Source organism: Periplaneta americana, chromosome 12, assembly GCF_040183065.1.
Source record: "Periplaneta americana isolate PAMFEO1 chromosome 12, P.americana_PAMFEO1_priV1, whole genome shotgun sequence".
In the NCBI taxonomy this organism is placed as follows: Eukaryota; Metazoa; Arthropoda; class Insecta; order Blattodea; family Blattidae; genus Periplaneta; species Periplaneta americana.
The window spans coordinates 113,615,119-113,629,010 of record NC_091128.1 but is presented as its reverse complement, the minus strand read 5'-3'; the positions used below and the strand labels follow the sequence as shown (position 1 = coordinate 113,629,010).

Genomic DNA, 13,892 nt, shown 5'->3' with positions numbered 1-13,892 from the left:
TCGCGAAGGTTGGAGTCCATCCATGTGACTGCACTCTCAGAAAGATGCATCTGTCTTAGCTTTGAAATCAATATGCCAATGTCGATAGTGTCAAAAGCTCGGCTGAAGTCAATAATTAGTGTCAATACAGTAATTTCACGTCTGTCTATAGCTTCACGAATGTCTTCAGAGATCTTGAGTAGAGCAGTAGTCGTACTATGGTGATTTCTAAAACCTGATTGACAGGTGTCCAATAGATTGTGTGCACCAAGGTAAGCAGTCAGCTGTTTGTAAACAATGCGTTCTAGGGCCTTCGACAGTGTGGAAAGAATGCTGATTGGTCTGTAGTCATTTGCAGTCATTGGTTTGGCGGTTTTAGGGAGTGGGTAGGTAGAGGTGATGAGGGAAGCGTTGAAAATGTGAGACAAGGAAGGGAGAATTATATCTAAAATCAAATTTATCATCAAAACATTAATGCGATCTGTGCCTTGAGCTTTAGCTTTATTATACAATTGAATTATACAAATAATTACAATTGCAATAGGTTTTAAGGGCTATTGTAGTATCTAATTAACAATCCACAATAGGCTAATATTTTGCTCATAACTAAACAAAAATTATTATAACTGCGTGAGTAGGGATAAAATGGCATATCCCACTCTGAAATAATTAACTAATTGGACTTCCTGTTGTATACCGCCTTTTTGTAACTTTTTTATGATTTAGAGTCCTACGTGCCATGTGTATATTGAGCCATTCATATCGTTGCATTTAATTAGTTTACAAATGTTTTAATTTAGTACATGTCATCACCGTCGTTTTCATATTCCGTTCGGTATTTTCCTCTTCCCGTTCTTTCTGTGGAAGGCTTGGTAAACCCCCAGCGTTACTTAGGAATAACATTCATTTCGCATAGCGAGATTAAACCTTTAATTTTTTCCATGGAAATTTTTGGTTGCTCTTTGAAAGCAGTTTCAGCATTCGTACATCACTCCAACCCCTTATTTGAAGTTTTACATGGAGTTTCTGGAATGCATTATCCTTGTAAGAAGTTTTATAAAATACTGTGTATGGTAATTCTTTTGTCAATTTTATATTTTAATATTTTCCTAGTTTACCTTGTTATTCTTTGCATCAACATTTAAACTTTTGCCAATGTTCTCTTTGGTCATTTTAAGGGTAAAAATCACCAGAGATAATTTATTTCACGACATAGGGATCACCTGTTTTATTGGTTAATCGAAAGACACTGGCCCACCCTGAAGGTATTGTAATTGGACAACTTTGGAGCATACTTTCCTTTTTCTATTGTAAGGAGATGCACTATCACCTTTACATTATAACTTCGCTCTAGAATATGGCATCAGGCAAGTCCAGAATAACAGAGAGGGTTTGAAATTAAATGGATTACATCAGCTGCTTGTCTATGCGGATGACGTGAATATGTTAAGAAAAAATCCACAAACGATTAGAGAAAACACGGAAATTTTACTTGAAGCAAGTAAAGAGATAGGTTTGGAAGTAAATCCCGAAGAGACATATATATGGTTATGTCTCGTGACCAGAATATTGTACGAAATGGAAATATAAAAATTGGAAATGTATCCTTTGAAGAGGTGGAAAAATTCAAGTAACCTTGGAGCAACAGTAACAAATATAAATGGCACTCGGAAGGAAATTAAACGCAGAATAAATATGGGAAATGCCTGTTATTGTTGGGTTGAGAAGCTTTTGTCATCCAGTCTGCTCTAAAAAATCTGAAAGTTACAATTTATAAAAGAGTTATATTACCGGTTATTCTGTGTGGTTGTGAAACTTGGACCCTCACTTTGACAGAGGAACAGAGATTAAGGTTGTTTGAGAATAAGGTGCTTAGAAAATATTTAGGACTATGAGGGATGGAGTTACAGGACAATGGAAAAAGTTACACACCGCAGAACTGCAAGCATTGTATTCTTCATCTGACATAATTAAGAACATTAAATCCAGACGTTTGAGATGGGCAGGGCATTTAGCACGTATGGGCGAATCTAGAAATGGATATAGAGTGTTAATTGGGAGACTGGAGGGAAAAAGACCTTTGAGGAGGCCGAAACGTAGATGGGAAGATAATGTTAAAATAAATTTGAGGGAGGTGGGCTATGATTGTAGAGGCTGGATTAATCTTGCTCAGGATAGGGACCGATGGTGGGCTTATGTGAGGGCTGCAATGAACCTCCAGGTTCCTTAAAAGCAGTAAGTAGATGATGAATTTATTGGGTAATATTATACATACAAATTTTATATTATCATAATTTTGTCTAAAATCCAATGCACGGGTCTTCTGACCGTACGTGCTTTGTACCCGAAACAAGTCCTCCTTTGTAGGTTCCTCCCCCACCTATGATTACATCCAACTACTCTCTACAAGAACACACATATTAAAATGGAAATGACACAATAAAACACATTATATAATATATCCTAACCTAAAAGACCTAAAAGTGTACAGTTGGGTGGATACTATTATCCCTTCCTCAGTTCGCGTCGCAGACTTCGACAGCTGCAGCTCTAAACTTTCTCGCCTTCAAGAGGAACAATCCAGTCCTTTGTTCCCATTCTCTATTCCCCATGAGGTCAAGGCATGCAAGCGAACTCCTACTCTGACTTAGCATCGAGGGTGGTAAATATTTTCTCTGTACAAGTTCCAATTCGACACACAGTAATAATATATGATTATAGAAATCCTTTTCTTTGCAAAGCGATCAAAGACGCTCCCCTTCTTCGTTGACAATTTTATTACTCTTCCATACCCCCAATCTTAGCCACGCTAAACCTGCTCTGCTATCTTTGTTATAAGAATTTATATAGTCACACGTCCCCCAGTTAAGCATGAGATCTGATTGTAAATGTAGTGAGAACTTTTTCGAACATTGAAGCTCAATCTCTTGCCTCTCGATATCAATTAGAAGTAAGTAAGTAAGTAAGTAAGTAAGTAAGTAAGTAAGTAAGTAAGTAAGTAAGTAAGTAAGGAAGCAAGCAAGCAAGTCATACATACTGTCACCCTCATTTTGTGTATGCCCCGCTTTCATGTACATGTGGGTGATAGAATCTACTATTTTGAGGCATGCACACATTGTAAATACGGTGTTTGAGACGTCTGTCATATTTTAAGCTTGTTTTCTTCCAAAAACACAAATCGTTACCTAAAAGTTTTTGTTATTGTGCACGTCACTTGAAATCTCGCTCAGTCCGTAGACCGGCGGATAGAAAAAGTAGACCAGTCCTTTCGTAAAATGGACGTAACGCGTTTTGGGATCACAGGCTTGAATTTTATTATACTTTCACTGATATTATGAAGTGTACACACATTTGAATACGAGCTGTTTGCACTGGCTTTCCCGCCAGCTCATCTCATGCCTTGATGCATATTTCCCCCCTGATAAATCATTACCGCAGTCAAACTCACTGCAAAGTTTATGACATTCCATTTTTCCCCTCGTCTCATTAAAACCACCTCCCCATTTCCCACTGAATTTATGCTATTTTTCCATATCTACTGATTAGACTTGAGTTTAGGCCAGTACCTCCATCCAGTCCATTAATGTGGGATTACCAGTACGAAACATCCATTCTCGCTATCACTTGGCACAAGGCAATGAGGAGGTCAATAGTGATGTACTGTCCGTTGGAATACAAATTAATCGCTGTGGTTATAATGCTTTATTGGTAGCTGTACGGCGACAAGGGTCTTAATCCTCAGCATGGAGCGTCATTTTATGTGCTGGAACACGTTAACCAGACGAATGGGGCTTCCAATTTCCAAGTCACAAATTCGGATTAAATCACGCCTAGCGTCAAAATTTTTTCTCTCTATACTTCTTACAATTATAAATTAAAGATTTTCACAACAGTTTAGCTTTATTTTTCGTTTGTTGAGAAACTCAGCAGCATTAAAAATTCCACAGTATTTCTATACATATTGTAAGGGGTATAAGTGCCGTCCTTTTCACAGCAGTCTGGGACGGTGTACAGGATCAAAAATGTCCGTACAACATAGGGTCAAAACTTGAGAGTTTTCCCAGAAAAATATTCTCTTATTTTATTCGCGTTATACTGCTTATATCTTTAGTAAAATTACGAAAACAATTACATCAGTAGGTATATCTAGCAAAGAGTTAATTAATATTAGTTTAAATACATATTTGTGTGATCTATTACGTTTTCGTGAAATTAAATAAAATTGCATGCTTAAATTTGTGTTCAGCAGGCAGTACTCTGCTCAGACGTGTGTACATGTCAGCTGAGTTCAAGTTCCCTGTCCATAGGTCTACTGCCGAGCGGATGACAGTTAGGTACCAGGGATTCGATAAACAACTTACAATGTCATTCACAGTTTAGGAATATCATATGTTATTAATTTATGGAGAAAGTCGTCGTAATTCAAGCGAGGCAAGAAGATGTACTGTCAATGTTTTCCGCAATGCAGGTCACCTAATCGGCGAAATTTTGTAGCAGTTTCTCAATGATTATTAGAAACTAGGAGTCTCTTACCTCGTTTAAAAATCACACAAACAGAAATTTCTTTAAAAATGGTACTGCTTTAGGGAAACTGAAGAGATTAAAATGTTGCATTAAAAAAGTTCGTGTGATTTTGTGCAGTAAACCATTATTGTTTATTTTTTAGACGTACAATAAAAATGGACCAATATTGCCAGTATTGTTAAATAAAATGGAAATTTACCATGAAGTTCTATTAATGAGATTGAAAGTTTGTATTTGCTGTTCGTTTTATGTATTCTAAACAACAGTTGTTCTGGTCCGCCCCTGCATTAGAACAGAGCATCTGTTTTGTACCGGTATGTCTGTATTTGCTTGAGCTGTACCGTGTACTTGTAAACTCCCTCCACTCCTATCCAGCAACGTTGTCAAACGCCTGATATTGTAAACTTTAATAATTAGTTAAATATTGCAATTAGAAAAAATTGTGAGGACATTGTTTCTTTCTTATGACATGAACAATCATCACTTAAAATAATGGCACTTATACCCTTTACACCTGTATACAGAATGAGGTTTACAGCAGAACGCCGGAGATAGCAGTCGCGTGTGCACAACTCGCTAACACAGTATAAAGGTTATTGGCCTGAGGAAGAATGATTGGAAGAAGTGAAGATACAGTAAGAGAAGATGGAACAGTGGCTACAGAAAGGGACTTCAGAAGAGGATAAAGTAGGTGAATTAAGTAGAGAGGAAAGGAATCATAATGTAGGATTGAATCAAGAAGCAGAAATGAAGAACGAGGCTTTAGAAAACTTCAGACTAAAGTCACAGTCTAGTATATACAGTCACGAAGCTCAATACGTAGTAAATATGCATCCATAGATAGTTGCTAACCACTAGGATCGTTAATATCGCCTCATTACAGATAATGCGAACAGTCTATTGTTTCTAGCACCCTCACAACTCAAGCTTCTTGACTGTATATACTAGACTGTGCTAAAGGTAGAAAACATCAGTAAGAAGATAGAAGAGTTGATAGCAGACCATAACAAATAGAAGAAGTAAATTTGAGAGAAGAACATGTCGACCATACGTACAGGTTAGGGAAAGGAACTAAAAGGCCGATCTTCTTGAGCTTTAAGAATATAAAGGTAAGGGAAACTATTGTGAATAATCTAGGACGGCTCTGTGGTTCAGGAGTGAGAGTAGAAACAGATATGCCATTTGAAGTGAGAAATGGAAGAAAACGGCTACTACCTCGTATGAAAGCAGCGAGATCGAAAGGTCACTGTGCTAAAATGTATGAGGATAACCTGAAAGTGAACGGAAAATGGTATGACCTGGAGTTTTTCCTGAGGAATGAAGATCACCCAGAATTTGGACTAACGAGAAGAACGAGAGAGAACAGTGGACATATTTCAGCTTTGTAGAGGGAAGCAACAAGAAGACAGCAGAGAGTCGACGTTAGCTACGTAAGCCGAGGGAAGGCGCAGGAATGGAGAAAAAAAATCATCCCAACTTCCAGGACGGAACAAGTGATATCGCAGATCAACACTCGGTAACAGGAGGGAATAGTAGTGAGTTCAGGAACCCATATAGGCCTACTGACGTACGAGGAAATGTACAATTGATGACACAACAAGAAGAAGAAAACATTAACGTGATCATACATGGTAAGCGGAATCCAATACAATTTCCCAAGTTTTTGCTTCCTTTTCGAGGTAACAATATTATTTTATATGAAACATTTCAGAGAGCAGTGTATTATGATGGGTGGGATAATTCACGTTCGGAATCTTTTACCGTGGAAAGACTCATCGTGCCATGTTTGCAGTTTTTTCTTGGGAAAGATTAATGCGGTAGCTTCCCGTTGCTTTCCGCAACAGAAGAATAAGAAATGAAGCTGTGTTGGGAAGAGTGAATGAAGAAAGAATGATGCTGAAATCGATCAGGAAGAGAAAACAATAATTATAATTTAACAGTATGTATACCTATGGATGATAGCAGAAGTGAAATATGGTATATTAGAGTTGCGTCGATTCGTGAACGAATCGTTCATTCGAACGACTAATAATAAAGAATCGTAAGAATCGATTCGTGGTATCAACGAATCGTAGTTCAAAAGAATCGTAACGAATCGGCATGGTATCGCAATCCACAATTCTATTTACTTGTTTGATGTAACCTGTCAGCGGACATTTCCGAACAGTGCTGAATGCTCCCGAGTGAGAGTGGAATCAAAATACCGCATTTGTTAAGTGTGAAAAATAATGAACACGAGCCTGAAATTTGCACAGTTAAATAGAGATGTAATGCAAAAAAAATGTTTTTGGTAATAAGGTTCAGTTGACAAATTATAATTAAGAAACACTATCTTGGATAATTTTGTAGACTAATGGAGATCGTGATGAATGGTTCCAGCCAATGAGAAAGAGACAAACCAATGTCTCGCCTCTTATGCCATATATGCGAGATATTTAGAACGTTTTTATTCTACCCGTGATTTGCAAAGGAAAGTGACCTGTGAGTCGTTCGTTGACGATTCAATAGAATCGCAGCCTGGGAAGAATCGTGGACTCGTTGACGATTCAAAAGAATAATTGGAATCGCAGCCTGGGAAGAATCGTGGACTCGTTGACGATTCAAAAGAATAGTTGGAATCGCAGACTGGGAAGAATCGTGGACTCGTTGACGATTCAAAAGAATAGTTGGAATCGCAGACTGGGAAGAATCGTGGACTCGTTGACGATTCAAAAGAATAGTTGGAATCGCAGCCTGGGAAGAATCGTGGACTCGTTGACTATTCAAAAGAATAGTTGGAATCGCAGACTGGGAAGAATCGTGGACTCGTTGACGATTCAAAAGAATAGTTGGAATCGCAGACTGGGAAGAATCGTGGACTAGTTGACGATTCAAAAGAACAGTTGGAATCGCAGACTGGGAAGAATCGTGAACGAATCGTTAGAATCGATTCGTAAGGTATGATTGAATCGTTGGAATCGAATTCTGAAAAAGAATCGTGTTGTCCAACTCTAACATTCAAATACTTTCAAAAGTAAAATACCTCAGGAAAGACCAAGGGGTAGATGGAAGGATGAGATCATGAAGAATGCCTGTAATGGGGTGTTAACAACTGGAAAGATCTGATCACGGACATAACAATGTGAAAGCGATTTCTGGCTAAGTTATTGAAGATGTATATTAAAAAACTGAAATAAATCATCAAGTGAAAACATGAACATAGACATTATTTCTCTGACTATTACACTTTTACTACGTCATACTATTTTTGATCAATAAAACGGTACGAAAGGACGTCTATCAACCAATCATGGCTGCTTATCGCACAATTTTATCGCGTCCCTAGCATTTGTTTATTTTTATCACTGCTCTAGCATTTGTTTCGTTTGCCAACATTTCAAACTGCATTGGTCTGGACGTCAAAAAAAAAAAAAAAAAAAAAAAAAACAGAAAATTACAAACCACTCCAGTCGATGCACAGCACTTTCAAATATGACTCGCATTGGCATTCAAGAACAAGAATTAATAAAGATCACTGGTCATAGCTATGCATCTTCCCTGAAATCCTATTTACAAATAAATGAAGAGCACCATTTGGAAATCCTGAATAAGTTGAGGGGTACACCATGCACATCAACGAGTTCCACTTTTACGCACACATCTATTATAACATCAACAAAACCACCAACTATTAAAACATTCAAATTTGAAAATTGTACTTTCAATAATTATTCCTTTTAAAATTATTAATGTTTATTTTTTATTTCAACATCGTTAATTAAAACTTTTCTTGTTTATTTCAACATCCCTAATTAAAACTTTTGGAATACTTGTTTATATTATTTACGTTATGTTATAGCTTCAGCTATATGATATTATTAATAGTCACTTATCAGAGATTGTTTAATACTAAGATTTATTGAAAATCATCCGTCTAGTGACGTTGATTATCCGGATAATTGAAGTGGAATGCAACTTCTTAATAAAAATGAAACTGAATCAACAAAGCCTTCTTGACTAGTAACCGTCCACAGAGTTCAATGAAGATTCCATAGTTGGCACAACTGATCAGAAGAAAACAGCTAAACATAACACACTACTGCCATCTAGCGTAATTTGTAATTTAGAGCTGGTACAATAATACATTTGAAACAGTTATATGTTCGTAAGTCAATTAATATTTTATTGTATTGGAGTACTTCGTGACTTCTAATCTTCATATACTTTCTTCTAATCTTGTAATAGTCAATTAAATCCCACTCGAGTTTTGATTTCCTCTAGATAAATCAAAACCTCTAGTGATATTACTGTTGATAAAACATATACGAAGCATAATGATATCGTGATTTCTCTATATTTCATATAACAAGTAAAATTTTGAGGTGAAGAATTAGCATTACTCACAGACTCTGGCGTTCCTGTAGGAAAATCTAGGAAGGATTCAGCTGATTCGGGTTCTGCAGCAGCTATTGCCTGGTCTTCATCCCGTCTGTAGTCTTGTGCGGCAAGTAGCACAGAGGGCACGGCATTGTAGACGTCACTGTCCTCTGTGTAAGGCTCTGCGAGTGGGGGCTCTATTTGCATCATCAGTGAATTATATGGAGTTCGATAAATGTAATATCCCTGAATGGTAGGGAGAAGTGCCACTAACACTGGTACCAGCACAATTATTATCTTGTCCATTTCGATCCGATTCGCTTCCATGGATCAAAGGTTTTGTTGCAAGCTGTTAAAAGAAGTGGGTTTCAAAATTGGAGGAGTAAACGGCAACATAAGTGCAGCAGAGTTGATGGTACTTGTTGTGCGCTCAATTAATTGGAGTTTGTTAAAATTTTAGGGCCGTATTCATAGACATTCTTAGCGCGGGCTTTCGATGGATGATCAGCGAACTAACGTTTTTCCTATTCATAAACTAGTGTCAGCGATATGATAAGATATGAATCCTATTTAGCACGCTCGTAGCCCCGGCTAGCGAAATGTCTATGAATAGCACCCTAAGTTTTTAATTTTGATTATTTTTATTTTAGAATAGAGATAAAAAAATACTTATTTTATCTAACGATTGGTAATAACTGATTTTATCTTTGAATTATTTACTGTCAATGAGCAGCTTAGCTTCAAATAATGCACAAAAATAAACAATTGTTTTCATATATTCACAATCACTAAGTTTCAGAAGCATACAACAAACACATGTACAAACACGAATACCTGTTTCATCATAAATCACTCACACTAGTAGTAGTAGTAGTAGTAGTAGTAGTAGTAGTAGTAGTAGTAGTAGTAGTAGTAGTAGTAGTAACAATAGCAATAGTATTATTGGTAGTGATAGCAGTAGTACTAGTATTTATAATAGTAATAGTAGTAGTGCTATTAGGAATAATAATAGTAGTAATAGTAATAGAGTAGTATTGTGAGTAGTTACAGTAATAGTACTATTAGTAGTAAAAGCAGTAATAGTAATATTAATAGTATTAATACTATTAGTAGTAATAGTAATACTAGTAATAGTAGTAGTATTATGAGTAGTAATAGTACTACAGTACTATTAGTAGTAATACAATTAGTAATAATAGTGGTACCTAATACTATTAGTAGTGACAGCAATAGTAGTAATAGTATAGTAGTATTATGAGTAGTAAAAGTCATAGTACTATTAGTAATAATAGCAGTAATAGTAATAACATTAATACTGTTAGTAGGCTTAGTAATAGCAATAGTAATATTAGTAAGTCTATTAGTAGTAATAGCAATAGTACTAACAGTAATAGTGGTAATACTATTAGTAGGCATAGTAATAGCAGTATTAGTAGCGTTAGTAATAGTGATAACAATAATAGTAGTAGTACTATTAGTAGTAATAGCAGTAGTAATACTAGTAGTACTATTAGCAGTAATAATATTAATATTAGTAGGCCTATTATTAGTAGTAATAACAGTAGTAGTAATAGTATTGGTAATAGTAGTGGTAGTACTAGTAATAACATAATAGTAGTGATATTATTAGTAGTAATAGCAGTACGAGAAGAAATGTACTATTAGTAGTAATAAACAGTAGCAGTAATAGCAAACCAAATAGTAATAATAGTAACAGTAGTACTAATGTTCGTAGTGATATAGTAATAGTATTAGTACTATTGTAAGTAATAGTACAAGTTGCAATAGTAATAATAATAAGTATTATTTGTGGTAATAGCAGTAGTAGGAATAGTAATAATAGGAGACCTAATAGTAATAATTGTACTATTAGTAGTAGTAGTAGTAGTAGTAGTAGTAGTAGTAGTAGTATTTTATTTAACGATGCTTTCAAATGCAGAGGTTATTTAGCCTCGAAATTCAAAGTGGGCTAGAAATTGGTACACCAAGATTTTCGGGGAAACTAAGTTTAAATGATCATGTAGGAAGTACATCTTGCGCTCATCGAACAACCCAGTTGTATGAATCTCATTACCATATTATTTTCCACTGTCTATTTGCACTTGAGATTCTTATAGTTCCCAAAAATTTCTGTAAAATTACTTTGAAAGTTTTTCTGACCTCATTTTGAACTGTTTTCATTTTTGTTTGAAATACTCGTACTTCATCTTTCATAAGTTTCCGAATATTTAAACCAACGAAAAGACTTTCTTTAACTTTTGCTTCTGATAATAATCCTACGAACTTCTTACTCACGCGTTTTAAACACTCTCCTTTTAGCAGTTCGTCTACAAATTATTTTATGAGTCTAAGTTTGATATAAAGTGGAAAGAGGAGACTTTGATCTGTCAAACTTTCCCACAAATGTAACAAAAGTTATCAGGTGAATTAAGACAACTCCTTGCAACCGTTTAGTAGACTCAAACTGAAGATATCACTAAGCCTATATGTATAAGAATCACAAAATAGAAAAAGAGAAATAGCACGTTTAGAAATTGACTAGTTGTGATAGAACTACCTCTCACAAAGATCTAATTGAAACTGAGCCGAGGTAGGGGCAACACTGTTTATTTCGGTACAATATAATGATTCACATAATAAAATTATTCTTTCAATGTATTATTTTCATCAATACTGTATACAGTGATTATGTATTAGTTGAAATCAAAACTTTGAAAATTGAAATTTGTGAAAAATTATAGGTGATGAAACGTTTTCAATATTTTTACTGAAATCAGTGATAAAAATTTATGAAAATCAGTAATTGGTTTTCAGACAATTTTTAAATTTCAGGCCTGTAAATGAAATGCCACTTGAAAAATCTCAGGGTACAATTTTCGAAACACTTTCCAGAAATGAAGAGAGAAGACAACACCCAACATTGCGTTACAATCCTTTTTACATCGCCACTATCAATTCCCCTGCACTTCCCTTAAGATTAAAAGAAAACATGCTCATCGACGGTTAACTGAAAATGAAATTCGATAACACGTCAATCTGCGGCTTTTAGATTTCTGCCCACAAAGAGTTCAAGGAGCACAGTGATGCTTCATTTCACACCCCCTGCCATTTCCCTCAACCTTACTTGTGTGAGCACTAACATCAATCAAAACGAAACACAGAAATCGCTTTACTCCAGAACCTTATATAATCCTTGCATTCATGAAGATTCTTTCCAGAATTGGAGTGCTAGCGTACTGGAAACAATCTCAGTTATTTTATTAACAGATTGGAGCCACATTATTAATAATTTAAATACCATCAAATCAAATAATTTTGTTTTACTAAATAGATGTCAGCGTGTTCCTCTATTAATTATTATCGAATAAATAATTTCTTATTTTAAACTTTATTATCTATTCTATCGTTTAAGACTTGTGATTTAATACATTATTTTGGGTGTAATTTGTCTTATATGTAAATATTTAAAACAAACATTTATACATAATAATAAGTTAAGTAGTAAAATATCGCTGCAATGGAAAAGTATTGGGAATAAATTTGAATAAGGAACAAAAAAAGTTTTCTTCCCAAGCAGGATTCGAACCACGAAAGTCTTAGTTACCAGTCTATTGTGCTTTGGAGTGAACAATGCTCTGAAATCAGCAACAAGGGTCGGTCCGGTTTCTTTTTTGCCACTAATGTACATTCCACAGGAGAGGCTACAAATGATCAATATGTAAACAAAATCAATATTGTTGTCCGTATTTCTGATCAGTTGTAAGCCGTTTTTTTAATTGAGGCGTTACTATCTTCACTTACCCTATATAAATTTACACATGAATACGATCATACAATTGTGCACAAATCTACTTTAGGGCACAAAATTAAATATTCATTGACAAACACGTTGCTATGCAAATTTACATGCATGATTAAACGATATAGAAAAGCAAATGCAAAAATAGGACCTACAAAACTTACACACAACTGTAACAAAACAATCACATTTTACCCACATAGACGTTCCTGAATCAATATCAATATTTTAATAACATAACAGTTCTAAACGATAAAAACACACATACAGTATACACGCACTCTGAATCATACACATGCATAAATATTTTCACGTTCACTCGATAAACATGTTCTGTTCATAGATTGTTTATTTAATTTTACAGTTATAAACCAAGAGGAATATTTAACAATGAATATTTGTTTAATTAGAGGTAGTAATGGAAGTATGAGTTAACGTATTGAGCGCAAAACAAATTGGCACTGAAGCAGAAATATATGTTGTATCACTAACTAGAAGAATAGACGTATATCTAGGGATTGTAATGTTACTGATTACGGAATAAAATATTAAATTGTCTCAATGTTAGTCCATTACGAAATTCGTAAAAATAATGAAACACGACAAAATCAATTTTGTATCAATTTTGTATGTAGACTAATTTCAATTTCTCACCGGTTCTTTATTTCCCGAGGGACAAAGAATAAACAGAGCGACGCAAATCCTACGATCACTGAACGTTACATAAAATGCTATAAGCTCCGCAGTCACAACCTAGCACCCGCACTGTGGGGTTAAAGCCATGACTTGCTCAAATTTATATAACTGCAGGTGGCAGGTGTATTCTCCAACATTGCGAGAGATAACACCAGTATATACCAAGTAATATTCTCGGTGCTTCATTCTCAGTTAGCTCCATTTTTAAAATACATTTATTTAACAAAGCATGAGTAGCCTATAGAAGCAAGTACTACTTTATTTAACTACCATTTTAAAATTCAGAAGCCACTAGGAGCAATAACAGATTAATAAAAATATAGAATGACACAGGTATACAGGTGTTTATAAGACGGGACATGAAGCATCCCTAAGCACTCCAGTACAAGTAGGCTTTTTGTGCTACCCGGCTAAGCCGGCCCCAGCATCCGCCACACCACGCATTCCTCTCCAGCCATCACATCAGCATACCATATTTTTGGTGACAGTGTGTCGTACCTCATAGATCTACATGAGTTTTGATGTTCCAGTCAGTGGA

General features: G+C 35.4%; 1 protein-coding gene across 2 annotated transcripts in view; it reads right to left on the bottom strand.

The window, feature by feature from the left end:
* LOC138710835 (zinc metalloproteinase nas-15-like) overlaps positions 1-13,448 on the bottom strand; it is a 152,630-nt gene extending 139,182 nt beyond the window's left edge. For both annotated transcript variants that reach the window (XM_069841980.1, XM_069841981.1), the window contains exons 1-2: positions 13,313-13,448; positions 8,887-9,208 (exon numbers count right to left, since the gene is read on the bottom strand). In XM_069841980.1, the coding sequence (XP_069698081.1) occupies positions 8,887-9,186 (300 nt within the window). In that variant the 5' untranslated portion in view covers positions 9,187-9,208; positions 13,313-13,448. The remainder of the gene's footprint in view (positions 1-8,886; positions 9,209-13,312) is intronic.
* Positions 13,449-13,892: the final 444 nt, after the last annotated feature.